Raw genomic sequence first — 19,305 nt, forward strand, 5'->3', positions numbered from 1 at the left:
CTTCGAAATCTAAAAACAATTAAAAATATACTTTAGTTTATAAAATAAATTAATGATTGCTTATAAAATTGTATAAATATGTTTTATATATTCGCAAATAGAAGAAATTTAATGACAGAGTGAGAGAGAGAAAGAGAGAGAGAGATTTTTTTATATAGTCAATACGTCAACATGTTAAATGTGAACTGTGAAATTGAGCATATAAATCTAAATCAAGGAAAAAAGAAAAATACAATAATCGATAGCCGATGCGTTTAAGAAATACGACGTATTGTTATAATATGTACAATAATAGAAGAGCTAAACCCATTAAAAACTAGTACCGTTCAAATGTAAAATTCTGCACAGCAAAATTATTTACATTTTATTGCTACGGTTACTGCCTCGTTAGAATAATTATGCTGAGAACTTTACGATGGAGAAAATACCATATTTCACGAAGAACTTATTCGATAGTCGTAAATTAAAGAATAGATTGATCGTCAACGATAACGACCAACAACGACTGTTAGACGTTTACACGCACAAATATCTACCATTATTTTACCAAATGTTTTACAAAAAAAATCGACAAGAAAACTAAAAAATACACGAAATGATAAGCTTTTAAAATAAGATATCCAAAATTTTACTATAAATACTATAAATACTATAAATAACGATTAATAATTTAAAAAAAATTTCATACAAGTATAACGTATAGGTCTAATTTTTTGTTCTACATTCACAGATACAAAAAAGATTATAATTTATGATCGTTACATTACTACATGTGTTTTAAATATCGTACTCACTAATTTTTATTTTGTTTATACAGGCTAAATTTTAAAGAAATACCTGATTTTGCTAAATATTATTTATCGTACACATGGCACATTTTCAAATAATTAAAATTTACACTTTATTAAGTTAATAAATTTAATAGGCGGGAAATATTGCCACAGATTTCTTTATGCTTGACGACAGTATTATACTCTGTGCCCGCTACTTCTACATTTCCACAAGAAGTTCCGCGTATTTTTAGAGGACGCAGTCCGAAATGCGCGAGCATGATGTGCAAACCGCGAGTTTATTTTCGGTGCAAAATCCTACATGGTGCGAGGCAACATCCGAACAGCTTTAAAAAAGCGCGTTGTCTGTGTTGCGTGGGTTTTTCAAGGCCGTAGAGAAAACTTTCTGGGGCCATTGTATCGTGTCGCGTTTTCGGAATTTTGTCAAAACTCGCGCGCTGATTCACTCGACGACGAAGAGTCACGCGCCATCACAGAGGCAGCGCGCCTGGTCGTTGCTTCGCTAGTCCATGCCCTCTCACGGGATTAGTCAAATCCAAAAATAATACCGCGCATGCATCGCGATGCAAATCGTCATCACGGCGACGTAAATTAAACATTTTAAGATCCTCCGAATTTAAGATCCAGTGTCTGTAATCCAGAGTTGCTACCGAACGCATATAATAATGCCTAGAATTATTATGGAAATAAATACAATCGGAGAATATATACCGTGTACAAATATAGCGATCTTTCAGGGGACGATGTTTAGTCAACGCCTTGAAGATCTCGTGTATCGACCAACTATTAATACGTTCCATTGTGAAAATAAAAAAAAAACTAAATATGTGGCAATCTATAACAAGCTGTGAGACTTCTGAATGATATAAAAATAATTTCGTAACGCCACGAATTCGTAGGTCGTTCATTAAATCGATGAGCAATTAATGAAATAACAAATAAGTGAAACGTAGCTTTTATCAATAGCTCTTATTGATTACTAATGATCAATATGGTACTGTGAACATATTACTGTGGTTCCAAGACAAACCAGGGCGTACATTCTCTGCAAAATATTCATCGTTTCCATATTTCCATTATTTGAAATATTTCAGATGCAGGCGTTGTTAAAATACAGGAACGGAAACTATACGTATGCTGCGTGCGGAATCGCATATCACTTTCAATCGAAAACATTTCAACGTCGACTAGAGCCCGGAGGCAAGCAATAGTATTTTTTTCACCGTGCATTAAAAAAGCGCGCACGTTAGCCCCGTATTTCTCTGTTTTGATTTCGACCGGTGGCGCGTGGCGCGCGGTGTGCAAAGTGGACTTGAAAATAACCCCGCCACGAGAGAGAGAGAGAGAGAGAGAGAGAGAGAGAGAGAGAGAGAGAGAGAGAGAGAGAGAGAGAGAGAAAGAAGGAGACCACCCAAATCTATTAATAGTTTACCGACGTAAGTATCTTTGTCGCCGGTTCAGCATCGACTATACCCGCGATTCGGCCGCAAAATCCGCCGATACAGTCCGCGTGCGGGCACGCGTGTCGTCGCCCGAAGACGTCGTCGCCGCGATGCAACTGACACCTCCGTCCGCGGATGAAGTCTCCCGACGCGGATGAATTAGGGAGCTGCCAGTTAAGCACGGGAGAACGAAGACCCGAAAGAGAAGACGCGATCGAGGGGAAAAGAGGATCCCACGAAGAGATGTCTATCCGGCGAACGTAACCGTCGTCACGAGAGCGACTCTCTCCCAGTCTCTCCGATTGCTCCGACGCACGACGAGATTTTTGGCGTTCGCGCACAGCAGAAACTGGAGGGAACTTAAAACCGCGCGTTTCGAGTGAATCTAAATAAAGAACTATGCAACGCGAAGGCTGAGGCGGGGCGCGGTGCCTCGGGATATGTTTGAGAGAGTGAGTAAGAATGGTACAGCAAGCAACCGCATGTAGCAACGAGACGAGCGCATCCCTCAATGGCGTACCGAACGGCGACCGCAGAGGAGGAACGTCCGGTATCGTCGTCGCGACGGACGCGGTGGTAGCGCGTGGTGCTGACGGTGAAACGACCTCCCTAACACGCGGTGGCGGCGGTGGCGGCGGTGGCGGCGGCGGCGGCGGCGGCAGGAGTGGTAGCGGCAGGTTTTCCCTGTTCAGGTGGTTCAAGCGAAATCGCGATTCAACCGTGGAGAAACGACGGAGAACGAGCGCGAGGTCGGACGATGGCGTCGTCCGACGACGTAGCAGCATCTACTCCAGCGTGGAGAGCGTAGACACCTTTTACAGCACCACCACGGTCCGTAGTTTCGCGTTTCACACGGGAACTCTCGGCCGTTGCAACGTGCTGTCCTTGGATATACTCAAGCAGGCGGCCGAGGTCGGCCCGTTCGCCGCGGGAGCCTCGAAGGTGTACCCGGGTAACAAAGAGAACAACGCCTGCACGTTACCGATTAATGTACACTCTCGGCGACGAGACATCACCGCCAGGTACTCGTTGCAACCTACGACCTTCAGCTCGTGCGGAAACTTCCTGCCGACCGAAAAGGACTCGTCGAGAGGACTCGATGGGAGCGCGAGACTCGATGGATCCGCACGGCGACGGGTCCACGTGAAGGGAAAACGGAGAGCGCCCAACCCTCCCGGCGCGGCGAAGGTCGTGGAGGTCGATGCACGCGAAACGCCGGCGAGAAGCAGCAATAGACGCAAACGACGGGCGCCACGACCTCCTGAAACAGCGTCGGTGGAACGGTCAAAGCCCGTCACCGATGGCGGCGGCATGGAGATAGAGGAGCGGCAAGATGCCGACGAAGGACGGTCGATCAGCAACGACACGTTGATCCTTCAGGGTGGGATGTTGCTGTCAAAGAAGGAAGTTTGCGGCAGTCCAAAGGCCGCGAAGAACAACGAGAGCGACGCGGGAGCGTCCAGCGTGACGGTCCTTCAGGAAAAAGCGCAGAGCCCCATTGGTACCTTGAACATGCCTCGACCTTGGTACAAGCGCAGCGTTTTCGAGCACTCTCGCGAGCACTCCGGATCGTCCAAGAGAGGCGCCGTCTTTCGCAGCCCAATGACGTCTGCCGAAATGAAGGAAGAGTGTATCGGGATGAATGTAAATTCTTCTCCGAGCTATTCCACTGATGCTTCTCTATCGAGATTAAGTTTCTTCCATCGCGGTGAGCGGCAGAGCGATGAAAGAAAACGACAAGAGGCCAAACGAAAGTCCGGCTTGTCCATCCTGACGAACATCAGCGAGCTGGATAAAGAAGCGGCGGCGATCGTGCAGGAAGAGCAGGCGCGAACGCGGGCGTCGATGTTGTTGAAGACCTCAAAATTTGCCGACGAGTTCGAAAGGAGGAACGACGTCAACGAAGAACTTGTTCAGGACATGGTCACCTCGGCGATTGAGAGCTCGTCGCCTAGACGAGGCACGCGCGCGTTGATATCAAAATTCAATGCCATCAGTAACATCACTAAGGTCACGGTCAACGCTAATTTCTTCAACGCTAAAAGGGATAAGCTTGATCGCGATGCAACGAGAAACAGCAAATTCGAAGAGATCGGAGATTGGAGGAATCAGAGATTCTCGGTCCAGCAAGATCTCGGCCAAAGCGTCCGCGTTGATAAAGATATCTCCAGGTACTTTTTGCCGCAGCAAAGATCATCGAGGAATAGAACCGAACCGATTCATACGGACGTAAAGTCGGTTGACGTCAAAATTACCTCTGGCAAAGAGCAGAATGATCAGCTGATGAAGGACGCGTCTAGTAGAATATCGTATTTACAAAGTCAACTCGCTGCAAATCGCACGAACGAGTCTGTAACTGCTCAAAAGGATATCGCGTTTCTAGAAGAAAAGATTAGATCGCGGCAAGAAATCACCAAAGAAATGAAGGGCAAAGAATCGCCGAGATTGAACAATGAAACAAGAAGAAGATTTCTACTTTCCCGTGCTCGTAACTTAGCTGCGGGCGCGGAAAACGCGTTAGATCCCTTCACAGAAAAGGCGGAAGGGGTGCAGAAGGAATTTTCGGACATTTTCGACGAGATCGACCGACAGTTGCGCTCTAGAGAGTTCAAACTCATCGAACGGAGACCGGCAGCCGAATCTGACGGTGTCGCAGGCAAAGTTTCGGAGGATGAAGCCGTATCGAGCAAAGTGGCTAAAGTGCTTGATATCCTGGTGGAAGCCGAGAAGGACGGTAAAACGAGAACGGTGATACAGCCGGAAAGATCGATGCGAGACAAGGGAACAACGTCGCGTTTGATTGATTCGGACCGGAAAGCGAAGTCCAGCAAGACAAAATTAACCGTTCTCAATACCGTCGAGGACCCAATTACCGTGGATTTGAAGGAGATGCTGAAGGAGATGAAGCACTCGTTACCGAAACGGCCCAAGTCGAAGAAGACTGTGTCAAACGACGGCGATGTTCTCGAAAAGGTTGAGAAGCACTCACCTGTACCTGCAAACAAGACTTCTTACATCGCCTCGGTCACGGCAACGAAGACGACGGCGGCTACGACGTCGTCGAACGATTACGAGACAGATAAGCAAAAGGTATCCTCGTCAGCGCAAACCAGCGGAAACATTCGCAGATTAAATCAGCCTTCGACTTCCGCCGCGCGGCCGTCCACGTCGGGATGGAAACACGAGAACGTGCTCTACAGAACTTCTGGCAAAGGTTCGGTCCTTGTGAAAAATACTTTCCAACTGATACGACCGCGCGATTTCGCCGAGATAGAAGCTTCGAAGACCACGAAGGAGGTATCCAAGGAAAACACTTATGCCAATGTGATAGAACCGTCGCTGTACGCCAATACTCACGTCCCTCCCAAATCGCCGAAACAACGATCGGATCCGACGACATCTAAGGATATTTTGCAAAGTAATCAGCCCGAAGAGCGGTCCAATATTACAAACGAGAGTAAAATCATGTTGAACAATGATCAGCTTACAAATGAAGGTAATATCGCAAATTGCATTCACTAAAATGATGATTTGACAAAATTGGAATAAAGTTTCTGTTTCAGTTATTCGTTTTAAATAAGGAAAAAATAAATAAAATTAATAAATGAGCAAATATAATCTTTATAAAATTAAAAAAAAAAAAATAATTTTTCAATTAATTTGTCTTGATTTAGATTTTTTAAAATTTTTATTTTTAATTATAAAAATAACTTGGCAATACGATTATTGTTACAGATGATAATTCAACAGCGAGGAACATGAATACTCTGGCTATAAATCGATTATTAAGAAAGCTGGAAGGGGCCATAGCGTCGGGCCATCATCAGCAAGCGGCGGGATTAGCGAAGGAATTGGCAAGGCTCAAGATCCATTGTTCCGTGATACGACAGCGTTCGGCGGCATGTTTGAAGGATCAGTCGATTAAAGTCAATATGTATATCGAAGACAAACTCGCTCACCAAGGGCCCATACCACTTCAGGTAAGTAACCGATACTGACGGTTGCTCGATATGCAAACAAAACGTTTCATGGACCGGGCTGTGATAACAGCTGCCGACGAGAATGACGGTGGCTGAGCTGAAGACAAAGGTACATACGGAGTTTGAGATACCCACGAACGTGCAGCGATGGATCATTGGGAAAAACTTGGCCGATCGCGACGGGGCCACTCTCGACGAGTTACACGCAGTGGATGGTTCGCCGGTGTTTCTCTATCTCGTAGCACCCGGTAATCTGATTCATTCTATTGAATATAATTCCTACTCAGATCAAACAAAGACCTATTCCCGCATTTCTTTATTTCAAAGTTTATCCATTATTTTCTAAAAGTCATTGAAAATTTATTTTAAATATATTATATCATATATTTAGGCTTAATTATACGAAATACTTTTTTTAATGCTTTTTTCTTAATTATTAATTTTAACATACTATGGAATTTTATAGAATTACATGTCGACAATGCAGCACAAGCGAACAAGCCACAGCCAGCAGAGGAAATTCCCGAGGAATTGCCACAAGATACACCACACACAGTGGAACTAGTGGAAGCCTTGCAAACAATCGAAGAAAAGCAAGAAACTAAGGAGACGAATAAAATAATATTGACAACAAATGAGCATCAGGTAACAAATACGCATCGATATACTGGCTGCGTTCCGATGTTCACTGCCAGTAAGTGAAAATCTATCGTGTATAGTACGTACGTGTTCTTCAGACTGTCTCAACGAAACGTTTTATTTATTAAATAGGCGCTATTTTTGCGGTTTTGTTAATTTTCATTTCTTTATTGACTAGCTGCATGTTAATCAAAATGGGAGATATGTAATACGCGTTTTGATATGTTTGCGCAACAATAGCAAGAAACAGCGGAGACAGACATGTCGGAAGACGCCAAGATAGGACGATACGAGGAATTGATATCGTTGGAGAACTGGGACGTCATTCCGAATTCCGAATCAATCGAGTGCCCAATATGCTTCGTTACATATGGTCCGCGCGAAGGTGTAATTCTGAGGGATTGTTTACACATGTTCTGCAGGTAGAACCCTTTAATCTGCCTCACATCCCCAGCTTTAATTACTGTTTAATCCGTTAAATACAGGGTCCAATTTCAGCGGCCGTATCGTGCTTCAACATAGGTGTTTTCCCTGTACAGAGATACAATCTACAATAGATCGCTTTCGCTCATTATAGCTGTTCCCTACAATCGCCCATGTCGATTCTAATTTATCCCTAGCGAGATGCATTTAGCTGGCCCGAGCGTCTAGATATGTATGCGTTACACATTAAGCCACGATGCATCACAGATATATTTATCTGCTCTATAATACGCTGATTCATGTACATTGCTAATGCGACAATTACGCTAGCGCTACTGCGAAACACGCCACAATCGTGCGCACGAATATTCCATTCCACAGTTTATGTTTTTCTCGTGCAGTGAATTCCGCAAAAAGAAAAAAAAAGAATTGCGCAATGGCCCAATTACATTTTTTACTTGTCTACCTACTAACCAAGACAAATGTGCGCATTTTATTTCCGCGTATAATGAATTTTTCTCGTATACACATACACTGGTTCCACAGACCATGCATCGTCAATACGATCGCGTATTGCGAAGAAGCGGAAGTGAAATGCCCATACAGAGACCCCGATTATACGTGTGAATCGACCCTTCAAGAACGTGAGATCAAGGCGGTGAGCTTCTGTTTAAGATTATTCGACTCAAGTTTTAATAAAGTTTGCGATGATCCTATTATTGTTTACGCTTAGCTCGTCGAGCCGGAAGTTTATCAGCAGCACCTCGCGAAATCGATCGCGCAAGCGGAGAACAACGCCGGAAATAAGGCCTTCCATTGCAAGACACCGGACTGTCCTGGTTGGTGCATTTACGACGACGACGTGAACAATTTCTTGTGTCCTGTATGCGGAGCCAATAATTGTCTCACCTGTCAGGTGAGCGTTGCTCTATCGAGGCATATATCTATCAAAAAATGAGAAAATAAATTTAGAAAGACTAAAACATGAAATGTAATAAAGAAATAAAAATATCACTATTAGTTTATGTGCGTGAAATCAACATGCGATATTAACAAAACAGTGCAGAATAAAATTCCACACTTTATCTCCAACAATAAAAATATATTTGAATTGAAAGCTATTTTATATAAATAAAAAAAAATGTACATATATGTTTGCGCTCAATTTACGGCGAGAATTCTTTCTTCGTTGTTTTATTTCCATAGATACATTTACTGGTTTTCGTTGTATAAATAAAATATTGCCAACACTTTTATTCAATTTCATATTTAATTGAGAATGGAAATGTTTAAAAATTTATATTTCTCTTTTTCTCTCTCGTAGTATATTGCAGCACGAATTATTTATTTAGCAGTGCATACGCTTAAGCATCAAATGAGATTAACTTATAATATAACCAAAGATCTGCAAAGTGACGAAAAGTGTATAAACTTTGGTTTTAAAGGTCGTTCATACCGGAAAGAACTGCAAACAATATCAGCAAGAATTGCAACTTTCTAAAGAGACCGACCAAGAATCTAGAAGGACAGCAGCAATGCTCAAAGAGATGGTCGATAGAGGAGAAGCACTTGCGTGTCCCACGTGTGCCGTCGTCCTTATGAAGAAATGGGGTTGCGACTGGCTGGTTTGCTCCATGTGCAAAACGGAAATATGTTGGGTAACCAGAGGACCGCGCTGGGGCCCAGGAGTAAATATTAATTTATTTTCATGTATTAGGATTTCTGAAAGCTTATACGTAGACATCGGATTTTTTATATGCAGATTAGTGGAAAAAGAGCAATTAATAACTAAGATTGTTATTTATAATGTCCAACATATTTATACCAAACATATATTGCAGTATAAAGATGTTGGATATTATAAATAACATAATGTTAGTTATTAATTGCTTCTTCCCACCAATTTGCATATAAAAAATCCTATGTCTACTTACATGGATTCTAATGAGCGTATACTTGTTACTTGTTAACAATTAACGTCATCGTTATGATTCTATGACCTTATTGATCGTGCTTGTTGCTTGTCGCAGGGTAAAGGGGACACATCCGGCGGCTGTAGATGTGGTGAGAACGGAGTCAAGTGTCATCCCCGTTGCAATTACTGCCACTAAAGAATTGCAACCACCACGGCAATCGAGCAAACGCGAAGTTTACGATGATAATAAGGTGTTCTAGAAATGCTTTTATATTATTATTCATATTGACACATATAATAATTTATAAACTCGATGCGACGTACGACGATCTTTTATACGTGCGTTTAGTGTAAGCTCGAACCCCGATAAATCAGTATGCAACAGGAATTATACGCTGCTTGCTCAATGATTATAATCTTATCGCGGCACCGTCCTTGACAAGATCGAAAGTGAGATTCTAATAAAAAGAGGAACACACTTAACTTTGTACCAATGCTTCTTCTTATTTTTACCGCAAATACAAAGTGTAAGGAAATAAATCATACTTTACTTAAAGCTTTCGATAAATCTAAGATGTATAATAAGTTATCGATACAAGCAATTTTTGCAATTATACAGGCACCGATTCTTCGTTCTCGCCGGAAGTTGTTTCATTTTTACCGATCTGTTTTAATCGAGTAACTAATGTGGACTGATGATGCGTGAGCTGCTGATTTAAGTTGTTACCGCCTGCGTTCTGTAACACCTGAACAAGATGAACCCGGGATGATGTAAGATCCATTCTGCCGTATCTCAAAAAATCGTCCTTACTGAACACACGTCCCTCTAGTATACCCGCTGTAAAAAAGAAACAGATAGATTTATTATCACTTCTCTCTTACTCTATTTCCCTATTTTAGTACATTTTGAAGTTACTTACCCATTAAAATAACTTGTGGAAACTTTTTAACAATTTTTTCGAAGGCAGCGACGTTCGCGTCAGAACCAAATACAATGGAATAGTGTGACGAATACAACGGCAATGTTGCCGCGTAAGGTGAATCTGTCAGTGCTAATTTCATAATCTTAGCGCTATATCGTTTGTAGTACATATTTGCCCTCCTCAATGGAACTTCGAATTCAAACTGGTCCTCTGATGTCATAGAATTCTGATGACAAATAGCAACCATTTTGGAAGTGTCAAACCAATTGCGGACCTCACGTGCTATTATTCTTTGGTAAGGATTATATTCCTCTTCCTCCTTCGTTGCCACAGCTTTTTTTGCGTTGTTGCATAATTCCTCTAATTTCTTGCCTTGATTCGGGAGTGGGTAAAAAGGCGTCAGAAATTCGTTTACCAATGCTCTCAGGTAATGTGGCTTTCTGGGTTTTTGTATATTAATTTTGCCTCGAAAACGCTTCTGTTGATAAAGAATTGTGCTTGGAGTAATCTGAAATGCTGAAACACATAATAAAGTAACATAATTAATATACTGAAAAGTTAATTAGAAAAAAAGTCGGTCAGTTAAAAATTTATACCTTCCCCTTCCACCGTGACTGTTGTGATCTTTTTACAATGTTTATCCTCGATGTCAATTGACATTTTTATTATAAATTCAAGATTCTATAGGTACATGTTAAATTGGTGAGAACGATAAAAGTTTGAATCAACTTGGCAGCGGAATATAATTCCTCCTTTGGAACTATTCATTATTTAATTTCGGTGTTGTATAAACTACATATGTAATGTTTATATCGTAGTAAGTACATGATCCGTATCAATTAAAGACAAGTACAAAATCATATATACAGAATTAATTACTTTCTTTTAATGATATAAGGCACTTTGGAACAGATCGTATATATAGATAAAATATATATTTATATTAATGCAAAGTGTGTATATTTGCAGATGCGCGATAATGTGTATACATATATTATTTACTTGTGCAGAATTTCTGCATTGATTTTGCATACTGTCTTTGCATTTATGCGATATAACTGATTCGTCCGCTGCAGTAATTACTAGTTTCGTGCCTCGCTTCTATGCTATCTCCAAAATTAAGTGATTTCCTATTCCTATTCAATCGGAGTATTGACCGAAGGCCGTTCTTCTTCCGCTTATATCGGTCATCTAATGCTGAATTAAGAGAAGCCTGTTTTACATCTCCGCGACTGTTCGAAAAACCTTCTCTCTCATCTTTGATATTATTGCTACTCGTAACTTCACCATGTCCATCGTCCACAAGCCAATGTTTCTTCGGCGAGAGAAACTTATTATTACATCCGGGTATAGTGTACATGTATTCCGATTGAGCAACATCAACAGACTTTTCGTAGTGTTTCACGTTATTGTCGGCACTTGTATTTCCAACCAAGGCCCCTTTACTCGTATGTTTCTCGAAATTGTTTGACTTGCCGCTCCTCTTCGAATAATCTCCTAAGTCGCTCGAGTGATTACTTGTTTGGCTGATCGACTTCTGGTTGATTTGCTCCGCATTTTTATTCTTCTCTTCACGCAACTTTTTGTTCCTCTTGTAAGTATCTGTGTTTTTAGCGTCAAGCGCGGCGTGTCGTTTCTCAGACATGCTCTGTCTACCAAGAGCATCGCGAGAAAACTTATTCGAAGAAGAGTTTAATTCTTCCAACGATAACTGACTGTCATACGTAGGATCTCCGGAATACTGGCTGTCTTTATCCTCGGTATTTCGTTTGGCGTCACTTCCTTGAGAGCTGTCGTTGTTAGATTCTTCGAGCAATACCGCTTCAACTCGATCGTCGCGTGGTCCTATAATTTTCTTTACATTATTAATAGGCTCGATCCATGTCTTATTAGTAGCAAGACAGTAACTTTCGTTTCTTAGGCTGCTCTTGCTATACTGCTCCGTTAGTCTATCAATGACAGGATTCCATGGCGAAGCTGTTACGCAAGACAATAGTCCTTCATTATCCAATACATCGGTTTGTGAATTTAAAGTGTTTTTCTCCTTGACTATTCCATCATTCATCTTAGTAGAATCCGATATGTATGTACTGCTAACAGATTCCGACTTACGGTGAGGTTGTAAATTATTATCTACAGTATTCTTCTCACTTGCGTCATACGACGATACCCTTCTAGCTATTATAAGATTAATCACACCGGTTACTGAGCTGTCTGTGTTAAGCATTGCTCTTCTTAAAGTCTCCATCGCTTCAGAATTAGATAATCCCAGCAAAGATACGCCGTTAACTCTGAGCAATTGATCATTGGTCCGCAGGCGGCCGTCCCTCGACGCTGCACCTCCGTGGATAACACTTTTTATAAAAATACCTAAGTCCATATTGGTGTTATCGTCAGAACTGTTGGTTTTGCCTTTAACACTAACACCTAAACCAGCCTTCTCAGAATCATGTACTGGTATATCTAAATTCATTATCACGCGATTCTTCCGTGGAGATAAGACGATATCCTCGGAAGACTTACTCGGAACTGGTTTATAAGTGCACTTCTCGTAAATTTGAGCGCTTACTTTATCGTGTACATCATTCTTTTTCGCTGGTGATCTATTTAATGCATTCCAATACTTTGAATCATCCATTATTTCGGTAGTCGGGGCGGCAGCAGCAGACGTCGCAACACCCTGAGAATCTGGAACGTTTGAAGAAATCTCCTCTTGACGCGATACTACCATCCTTACTTTACCACCCGGAGGAATACTTCTGAGCAGCGATACGACTTCCGCTTGGCTTTTGCCGGTCATCTCCTTATTATTTACTTCTAGCAACCTATCGCCAGGTCTCAATCTGCCATCTTCTACCGCAGCGCCTTTTGGTAAAATATTCTTAATGTATATGGGACAATGTCCTCCAGCAGGATTATCACGCGTGGTAACGCTAAATCCTAAACCGTTACTTCCTTTAACTAATTCTATTTCTATCATCCGTCCAATTTTCCTAGTGTTCGCAGTCTGCAGAAGATTATAGTTGGCGCATTGAAGTCTCTTGACGTTCTCATCACCTTCGGTCTTCTCCGATCCCCCACTGGTGTTCCCATGATTCTTATGCAAAGATTTTTCGTTCCTCATCTTCTTCTTATGTTTAACAACTGAAATTTGTAAACAAGGATCATTCATGCATGTTCTAAAAATCTCTTGTACTTTTGAAAACGGTATGCGCAACAAGTTATAACCATTTATCTTTATAATATTATCATGCAAATCAATTTGTCCATCCCTGGCGATGCGGCCATTCGGTTCGATACCTTCGACTCTGAGTCCCTGATCGTTGCCTAATAAGTCGTAACATGGCACCACGTGGAGCCCCAGTGGCCCTGCTTCATTTTTTATAACTATCTCTCGCACCTCTTGATTCCCAGACTCGACGTTGTTACCAAACTCGTACGAGGCTTTAGAATCTTGACCTAAAGGTTCCCTACGTCGAGACTCTCTAGGTAGGGATTGAGCAGAATACGTTGCGAGAGAAGGCTCCCTCGTCGACAATGCGTGCATCGACAAGCGCTTGGCGCTTTCTCTCTTAATACTATTAGACATAGAGGAATGGATATCGATTGGATACGCTTGCTCCTTGACGTCCCGGTGGAAAAAGTCAGGGCTGTTGGTGCCGACCGAGCTCGCGCCATCTCCGCCAACGTGACTGACGTCGGAGCTAGTGAAATGAGCCACTATCTGCTCCCTGTCGTCGGCTACGTCGCACAATCTGTCGTCCGGATCCAATAGGCCGCCCCCGGTCAAGGAAGACAGGCTGTTGATCGTCAAGGTGTTATCATTCTTGCCAGTGGCTTTTTTGTATCTCAGGATCGCCTCGTGCATCAGATCCTTGACCAGCAGAGTGCCATCTCCGCATGGGACCACCACCCTGACGTTGTCGAAGCACACGGTTACCTTCATGCTCGCTCCGATTTCATATTATATGAAGAGATAAGCGCGCGGATGTGCACCAAAAATTTACGCGAGACAATGGCGAGATCGCGCGAGAGGTTTTTCGTCGGTCCGCCCGTCGCGGGGGCTCGCGATACGTCGGTCGCGCGTGTCCGTGTCGCGGAATGTAGCGTGTCGCGGGGTAATCGACGTGAGTAACGCGATTTATCGCGTGTTATTCGAGTCGCACCTCTCCATATCTCGGAGTATGATTCACGTATGTACGTACGCGCGTCGCGTCGCGTCTCGGCGCCTCTTTGAGCGACGGAACGAATGAATACGGATCCGTGGGCCGAGCCGGCGACACGACGGCCCGCTCTGAGTAGGCCCGCGAGCGTTGGAATGGACCAACCGATAACGGCGGACGGCGTTTACGCCCCAACTTTATCGCGACATCGACATCAAATATGCGGAACAGACGCACTCGCCATTACAACATTTCATTCCGCCGTTCCCCCGTCGTGCTCGCACGCCCGAAACGACGGAATCGGATAAGATGGCGGCGCACACGGACCACCACCACCACCACCAGACCACCACCCACGGAAACCTCGGAAACGTGCCGAACGGTTCCTCGATTCTCGAGTGACGCGTGATCGTGCTGGTTGAAGATCGATATAGGTTATACGTACCTTTTTTCAGACACTGCGCCATTCTCGAGGAATACATTCACTCAATCGTAATATTAATAAGAACAATGAGAAACTCGTTTCCCCACAAGTTACCGCAACATCATTTACATAGCACAGACTACGCAGAAATGGTTCCGGTCCGCCGTTTCTTGTTCCGGATATAACCAACTATAGACAGTACAGACGCGTTCACAATGAGCGATTACTCCGATTTTGTCCATTTAATACATTGGACATGCATCTTTGGCTATGTGTTCCTTTTGACGCTTCTGTAATACCTACACTCGTTTTTAACAATATTTGCTTTGTATAAAAAAATTCTACAACTTGATGTTACAAAATGAGGGTGCAGGTCCATTCGGTAGACATCAAGGAATATCATACCGCGCGCGCGTTTGTAGAATTAGGCTGCTGAGACTCCAAACAAAAAAGTTAAGCGAAAAGTACGATAATGTACTTTTCGCTATTAGAGACAAAAATTTCCTATTGGATGTCGGATCGTCGTACGTCGAACATCGGACGCAGTGACGCAGTGTGAATCCTCCGTGACACGGGTTTTACGGAACGTGGCCAAAGATTCTATTAGGAAAATAGTCCAGATATGCCACCAATAGCATATTATAATTCGATCATCCAAAAGTAGAGCACTCCGTTTTGAATACTGATGATATATGTATATATATCAATTAATTATATATTTATATATGTAATTACTGCAGATATATTGAAGCGGCAGTTGGCAAGTAAATATTCTACACGTATACAACAAACGAAAAATTCAAGGCTCAGCGGCATTAGAGATAGGTGGGGGTAAAATCATTGTCGTGACTGTCGTGAGTCGTCAATGTCGTCATCGGAAAACAGTAGAGAGTGACGACTCATCCTACACCTATCTGAACCTTACTCAGAATTTGAAGTGTCGTAGCTGTCTCGCTGTCTGTCGTGGCCAGGTCCATCGCAAAATTTCTAGTATTTCGCTCTGCAGTTTTCTTCATTACGTCATCAATATTGTTAAAGAACATAAGGAAACGAAATATACGTATATTGTCATATAATGAAGTGGTTTGCGGGAAGTATTAACGAGGCGGTTGCGACGTCGAAATCGAGGAAGGCAGTTTTCGTCGTGTTTATCGAAGGTGTGTGTAATCAGATTTCTAGGTTAGAATTGAGTCCAGTTTAGTCGGACTCAAATCATCTTTCTAAACCTCTGACGCGACGTACAGATACGTGACAGATACGATATGTGAAGTAAAACAAAATGTATTCTTTATCAGCCGTATAAATTTAAACAGTCACACAGATATTGGTATAATATCCTTTTAGGCAAAGATGACACATCGGTGCAACTTGCCCAGGTAATTGACGCTACAGAAGTCTCTTCCCGTCTGGAGGGAGAGCATTTTGTAGCTATAAGATTGGAAAGTGGGTCCGAGGCCTACAGATTCTTTGCACAGATCTGTATCCTTTTATATAATATTTATCTTACTGCTAAGTGCATATGTTTTGTTCTAGTATCTTTCCATATGAACGGGTGGTCTGTCATGTTTGACATTATTTTTTTTACTTTAAAGTATTTAAAAAATCTGAAAATTTATGCATCATCTATCTATGTTGTAGTTGATGATTTCATAGTTATTTTTATAAACGTTTAAACATTGGTTTCGTTTTGCTTGTCATTTATATAGTTACAAGCAGATGTCACTTTCTTTCAGACACTGTAGCAGACCCACTTGTGTGTATGTGTGTGTGTGTGTGTGTGGTGCGCATGGAGGGTTAATATTATTTAGTTTAATTAATCCATATTTTCAAGAATTTTTCTTAAATTAAACCATCAGATCAATTGGTACCAGTACCATCCTTATTTTTTATCGGGGAAAATGGCACGCCACTGGAAATTGTTGCTGGCAGTGCAACTGCAGCTGAATTAGAATCCAAAATTGATGATGTGCTGACAAAGGCAGGGAAGAGTAGTAAACAATCTTCATTAAACTTAATTGATGCGGAACAAAAAATTGCCAGTAGCAGCAGTAATAATAATGCCGTTGAGACTACTAACATAAATGATAACAATTCCAATCCAAATACAGATTTAACTTCTGATATAACAGAATCGGTTACATCAGATATCTCAAATAATGAAAACAATGTCACGGAAGATGCAGCAAAGGCTGTAACTTTATTAAACACAGGGGATCGAGACAATAATGAGGCATCGGCACAGATAAATGCTGAAGCTAACCAAGCTAATCAAAATAAGGAATTGACAACTGAGGTATGTAGATCGTTAACGATATCAGTATAATTTTTAAACAACAAGTAATATTTGCCACACATTTTTAGGAAAAGCTCGAAAGGGCACGACAGTTAATTGAGCTCCAACGAAAACAACGACTAGACGAGGAGCAGAAAAAAGAACGAGAACGCGAGGTTGAACGACGCAAGATGGGGCGCGACGTGCAAAAAATGCGGCAAACGCAGCAAAACTTAGAGATAAAACAAGCTCAAGAGGAAAGGATGCGAGAAAAGGCTGCGGAGACTGCAGCTCGCGAGAAAGTTAGGCAACAAATCGCTCAAGATAAACTAGAACGGAAACAAAAAGAGCTTGCGCTGCAGGTTGGCATTATTTTAATCATTAATGATTTTTACTTTATGTTATATTAGAATAACTTAAAAGCTCCTTTCATTTTCTTTAACAGCAACAAATGCAACAGCCGCAGTGTCAAGAGCAACCCAAATATAATCCGACACTTAGTAACGTGACTGTGACCAGAATTCAATTTAGACTACCGTCCGGCAATTCTCATACAGGACAATTTGAACCATCCAACACTTTGCGCACCTTACGCACCTACGTTGCCGAAAACATCGATTTACCTTTCCAACATTTCGCCATGTCGACATCATTTCCCAGAAGAGAATTGACTTTTGAGGAAAATGACAAAACCCTTCTGGAACTTGAATTAGTTCCAACCGCTGTTATTCTAATTCTTCCTTTGAAAAATGTAAGTAAAATAAGATTTTTTGTAACATATTACACTTTTAATTATATTCACTTTATATCTTTTTATGTTTCCAGTCTAATGTCACAAAGGTGGTTCTTCATCGTACATCACAAGACGTTGGGTTCTTCTCTCGCTTCATATGGTCCTTTTTCACACCCGTTATTCGTATTTACAATTATATAGTAGGTTACTTTTCTGGCACTAATGGAGACGCGAATCAACAACGTGGCGATTCCAGCAATGATTCTGTAGAAACGACGAATAATCCTGATAGAGCTATTTCACCGAATCAGCAAAATGTAGTTCAATCGGGGTAGGTTTCCCAATAAATATATTCAACAATCTCTCACATACACAAGCGTGATTATAGAGCTATATGTACATGTATTTACATGGTGTTTAAATATATTTAACAAAATTGTACGAAATATATATATATATATATGTATATATATAATTTTTAATATATTAAATAAACATTTCTATTCATGATGCAGTTTGTTTAGAAGATACTTGGGTAATCAAGGAGGAACTACAATCAGAGCGCAAGGGAATATACACAGATTACATTCAGGTGGGGATGATAATGATGAGAATAACACTTGGAACGGTAACTCCACACAGCAAATGTAAAGTAATGTAAATCTCGCTCCAGTCACATTGTAAGCAATCGCTATTCAATCATGCAATTACTATATTCCCGTTATATAAATCGTTATGTTCTAATTATCAATTAATATATTCGACACTTTTCACTCTATTGTACAAAACTTATCTGCAACATATTTTATTAATGCACAAGCATTAAGTTTTAACAAGCGAGTTTTGTCATAAATGTTTCAATGTTCTTAATGTAGCATTACAAGAACGAGTATTTGTTAATTGATATTACAATTGATATCACAATTAGCAATAATGTGAACATTGTATCTGGATTGTTATCATAATATAACATTTATTATAATGCTGAAGTGTGTAACATTAATGCATTATAATAAATGGTAAAATACATTATGACAAAAGATCGTGAAAATATATTGAGCTACAAGTGATACATGGACCCCCCCCCCAAATGCGAAAAGGCTCGTTAAAAAAACATCGTGTGCTCTACAAAAGTTTTGCGAATGTCTTGATTTTAGATTGTTGAAATTTTAATATTTATATAGATTTATTGAGAGCAAGTTTGATGAATGTAAGTTTCTTTTTATCTGATTAAATTTTTCCTTTTAATTTCGGATAACAATGGGATGTTATCTGAGTGCGGTTAAAGATTGCGACAATTAATTATATTAAGATTCGATGAATATACTTTTTGTTGATAATGTTACTAATATTCATTGTTTTTCATTATATTTTGTAGTATAATAAGAATGTAATTATATGAGTCAATATAATTACATAGTCGAAATAACTAGATATCAGAATCCATACATGTAAATGTCTTTATGCGAAATAATATAATTAGGGATGGTTATTTTCTGAAGATAGCAAATGAGCACAGGATACGAATGAGATGTAGGCCTGTCTTAATGCCTAAAGAAATAAATACAGAGGTTCATGATCTCGTTTTGATTGAATTAAA

The 19,305-nt window shown here is 41.1% G+C and overlaps 4 protein-coding genes across 8 annotated transcripts; 2 read left to right on the top strand and 2 right to left on the bottom strand.

The window, feature by feature from the left end:
- Nucleotides 1-2,241: 2,241 nt before the first annotated feature.
- Nucleotides 2,242-9,673, top strand: LOC143902583 (uncharacterized). The gene is made up of 9 exons (XM_077415611.1): nt 2,242-5,729; nt 5,969-6,213; nt 6,284-6,461; nt 6,680-6,858; nt 7,093-7,274; nt 7,822-7,933; nt 8,009-8,191; nt 8,721-8,963; nt 9,306-9,673. Exons 1-9 carry the CDS (start codon nt 2,696-2,698, stop codon nt 9,384-9,386), a joined length of 4,437 nt encoding a protein of 1,478 aa, XP_077271737.1. The 5' UTR covers nt 2,242-2,695; the 3' UTR covers nt 9,387-9,673.
- Nucleotides 9,670-14,883, bottom strand: LOC143902589 (large ribosomal subunit protein uL10m-like). Of its 2 annotated transcripts, none has more exons than XM_077415624.1 (3): nt 14,722-14,883; nt 10,111-10,629; nt 9,670-10,028 (listed from the first exon to the last, which is right to left on the bottom strand). In XM_077415624.1, exons 1-3 carry the CDS (start codon nt 14,756-14,758, stop codon nt 9,802-9,804), a joined length of 783 nt encoding a protein of 260 aa, XP_077271750.1. In that variant the 5' UTR covers nt 14,759-14,883; the 3' UTR covers nt 9,670-9,801. The 2 variants fall into 2 exon arrangements, with proteins under 2 accessions (XP_077271750.1, XP_077271749.1); XM_077415623.1 differs by lacking the exon at nt 14,722-14,883 and adding an exon at nt 10,710-10,852.
- On the bottom strand, nt 11,159-14,528 carry LOC143902584 (partitioning defective 3 homolog). Of its 3 annotated transcripts, none has more exons than XM_077415614.1 (2): nt 13,414-14,528; nt 11,159-13,257 (listed from the first exon to the last, which is right to left on the bottom strand). In XM_077415614.1, exons 1-2 carry the CDS (start codon nt 14,057-14,059, stop codon nt 11,159-11,161), a joined length of 2,745 nt encoding a protein of 914 aa, XP_077271740.1. In that variant the 5' UTR covers nt 14,060-14,528. The 3 variants fall into 3 exon arrangements, with proteins under 3 accessions (XP_077271740.1, XP_077271739.1, XP_077271738.1); XM_077415613.1 differs by having other exon boundaries at nt 13,342-14,528; XM_077415612.1 differs by having other exon boundaries at nt 11,159-14,528.
- A 686-nt stretch (nt 14,884-15,569) lies between the features above and the next one.
- LOC143902586 (UBX domain-containing protein 4) lies at nt 15,570-19,284 on the top strand. 2 transcript variants are annotated; one of them, XM_077415616.1, is made up of 7 exons: nt 15,570-15,857; nt 16,045-16,179; nt 16,557-16,993; nt 17,062-17,334; nt 17,418-17,723; nt 17,798-18,036; nt 18,230-19,284. In XM_077415616.1, exons 1-7 carry the CDS (start codon nt 15,776-15,778, stop codon nt 18,354-18,356), a joined length of 1,599 nt encoding a protein of 532 aa, XP_077271742.1. In that variant the 5' UTR covers nt 15,570-15,775; the 3' UTR covers nt 18,357-19,284. The 2 variants fall into 2 exon arrangements, with proteins under 2 accessions (XP_077271742.1, XP_077271741.1); XM_077415615.1 differs by having other exon boundaries at nt 15,572-15,857; nt 18,221-19,284.
- Nucleotides 19,285-19,305: the final 21 nt, after the last annotated feature.

Source organism: Temnothorax americanus, unplaced genomic scaffold (genome assembly GCF_048541705.1).
Source record: "Temnothorax americanus isolate GAGA-0224 unplaced genomic scaffold, ASM4854170v1 Scaffold4, whole genome shotgun sequence".
NCBI lineage: Eukaryota > Metazoa > Arthropoda > Insecta > Hymenoptera > Formicidae > Temnothorax > Temnothorax americanus.

What these genes read in the sequence shown, in the direction of transcription:
- LOC143902583 (XM_077415611.1), top strand. Translation starts at nt 2,696, where the DNA reads ATGGTACAGCAAGCAACCGCATGTAGCAACGAGACGAGCGCATCCCTC. An exon ending in TGATCAGCTTACAAATGAAG is followed by an intron (nt 5,730 to 5,968) that starts GTAATATCGCAA and finishes TTATTGTTACAG; the next exon opens with ATGATAATTCAACAGCGAGG. An exon ending in ATAATTGTCTCACCTGTCAG is followed by an intron (nt 8,192 to 8,720) that starts GTGAGCGTTGCT and finishes TTGGTTTTAAAG; the next exon opens with GTCGTTCATACCGGAAAGAA.
- LOC143902589 (XM_077415623.1), bottom strand. Translation starts at nt 10,773, where the DNA reads ATGTCAATTGACATCGAGGATAAACATTGTAAAAAGATCACAACAGTC. An exon ending in AGTCACGGTGGAAGGGGAAG is followed by an intron (nt 10,630 to 10,709) that starts GTATAAATTTTT and finishes TATGTGTTTCAG; the next exon opens with CATTTCAGATTACTCCAAGC. An exon ending in TCCACAAGTTATTTTAATGG is followed by an intron (nt 10,029 to 10,110) that starts GTAAGTAACTTC and finishes TCTTTTTTACAG; the next exon opens with CGGGTATACTAGAGGGACGT.
- LOC143902584 (XM_077415612.1), bottom strand. Translation starts at nt 14,059, where the DNA reads ATGAAGGTAACCGTGTGCTTCGACAACGTCAGGGTGGTGGTCCCATGC.
- LOC143902586 (XM_077415615.1), top strand. Translation starts at nt 15,776, where the DNA reads ATGAAGTGGTTTGCGGGAAGTATTAACGAGGCGGTTGCGACGTCGAAA. An exon ending in AAAAAGAGCTTGCGCTGCAG is followed by an intron (nt 17,335 to 17,417) that starts GTTGGCATTATT and finishes TTTCTTTAACAG; the next exon opens with CAACAAATGCAACAGCCGCA. An exon ending in TAATTCTTCCTTTGAAAAAT is followed by an intron (nt 17,724 to 17,797) that starts GTAAGTAAAATA and finishes TTATGTTTCCAG; the next exon opens with TCTAATGTCACAAAGGTGGT.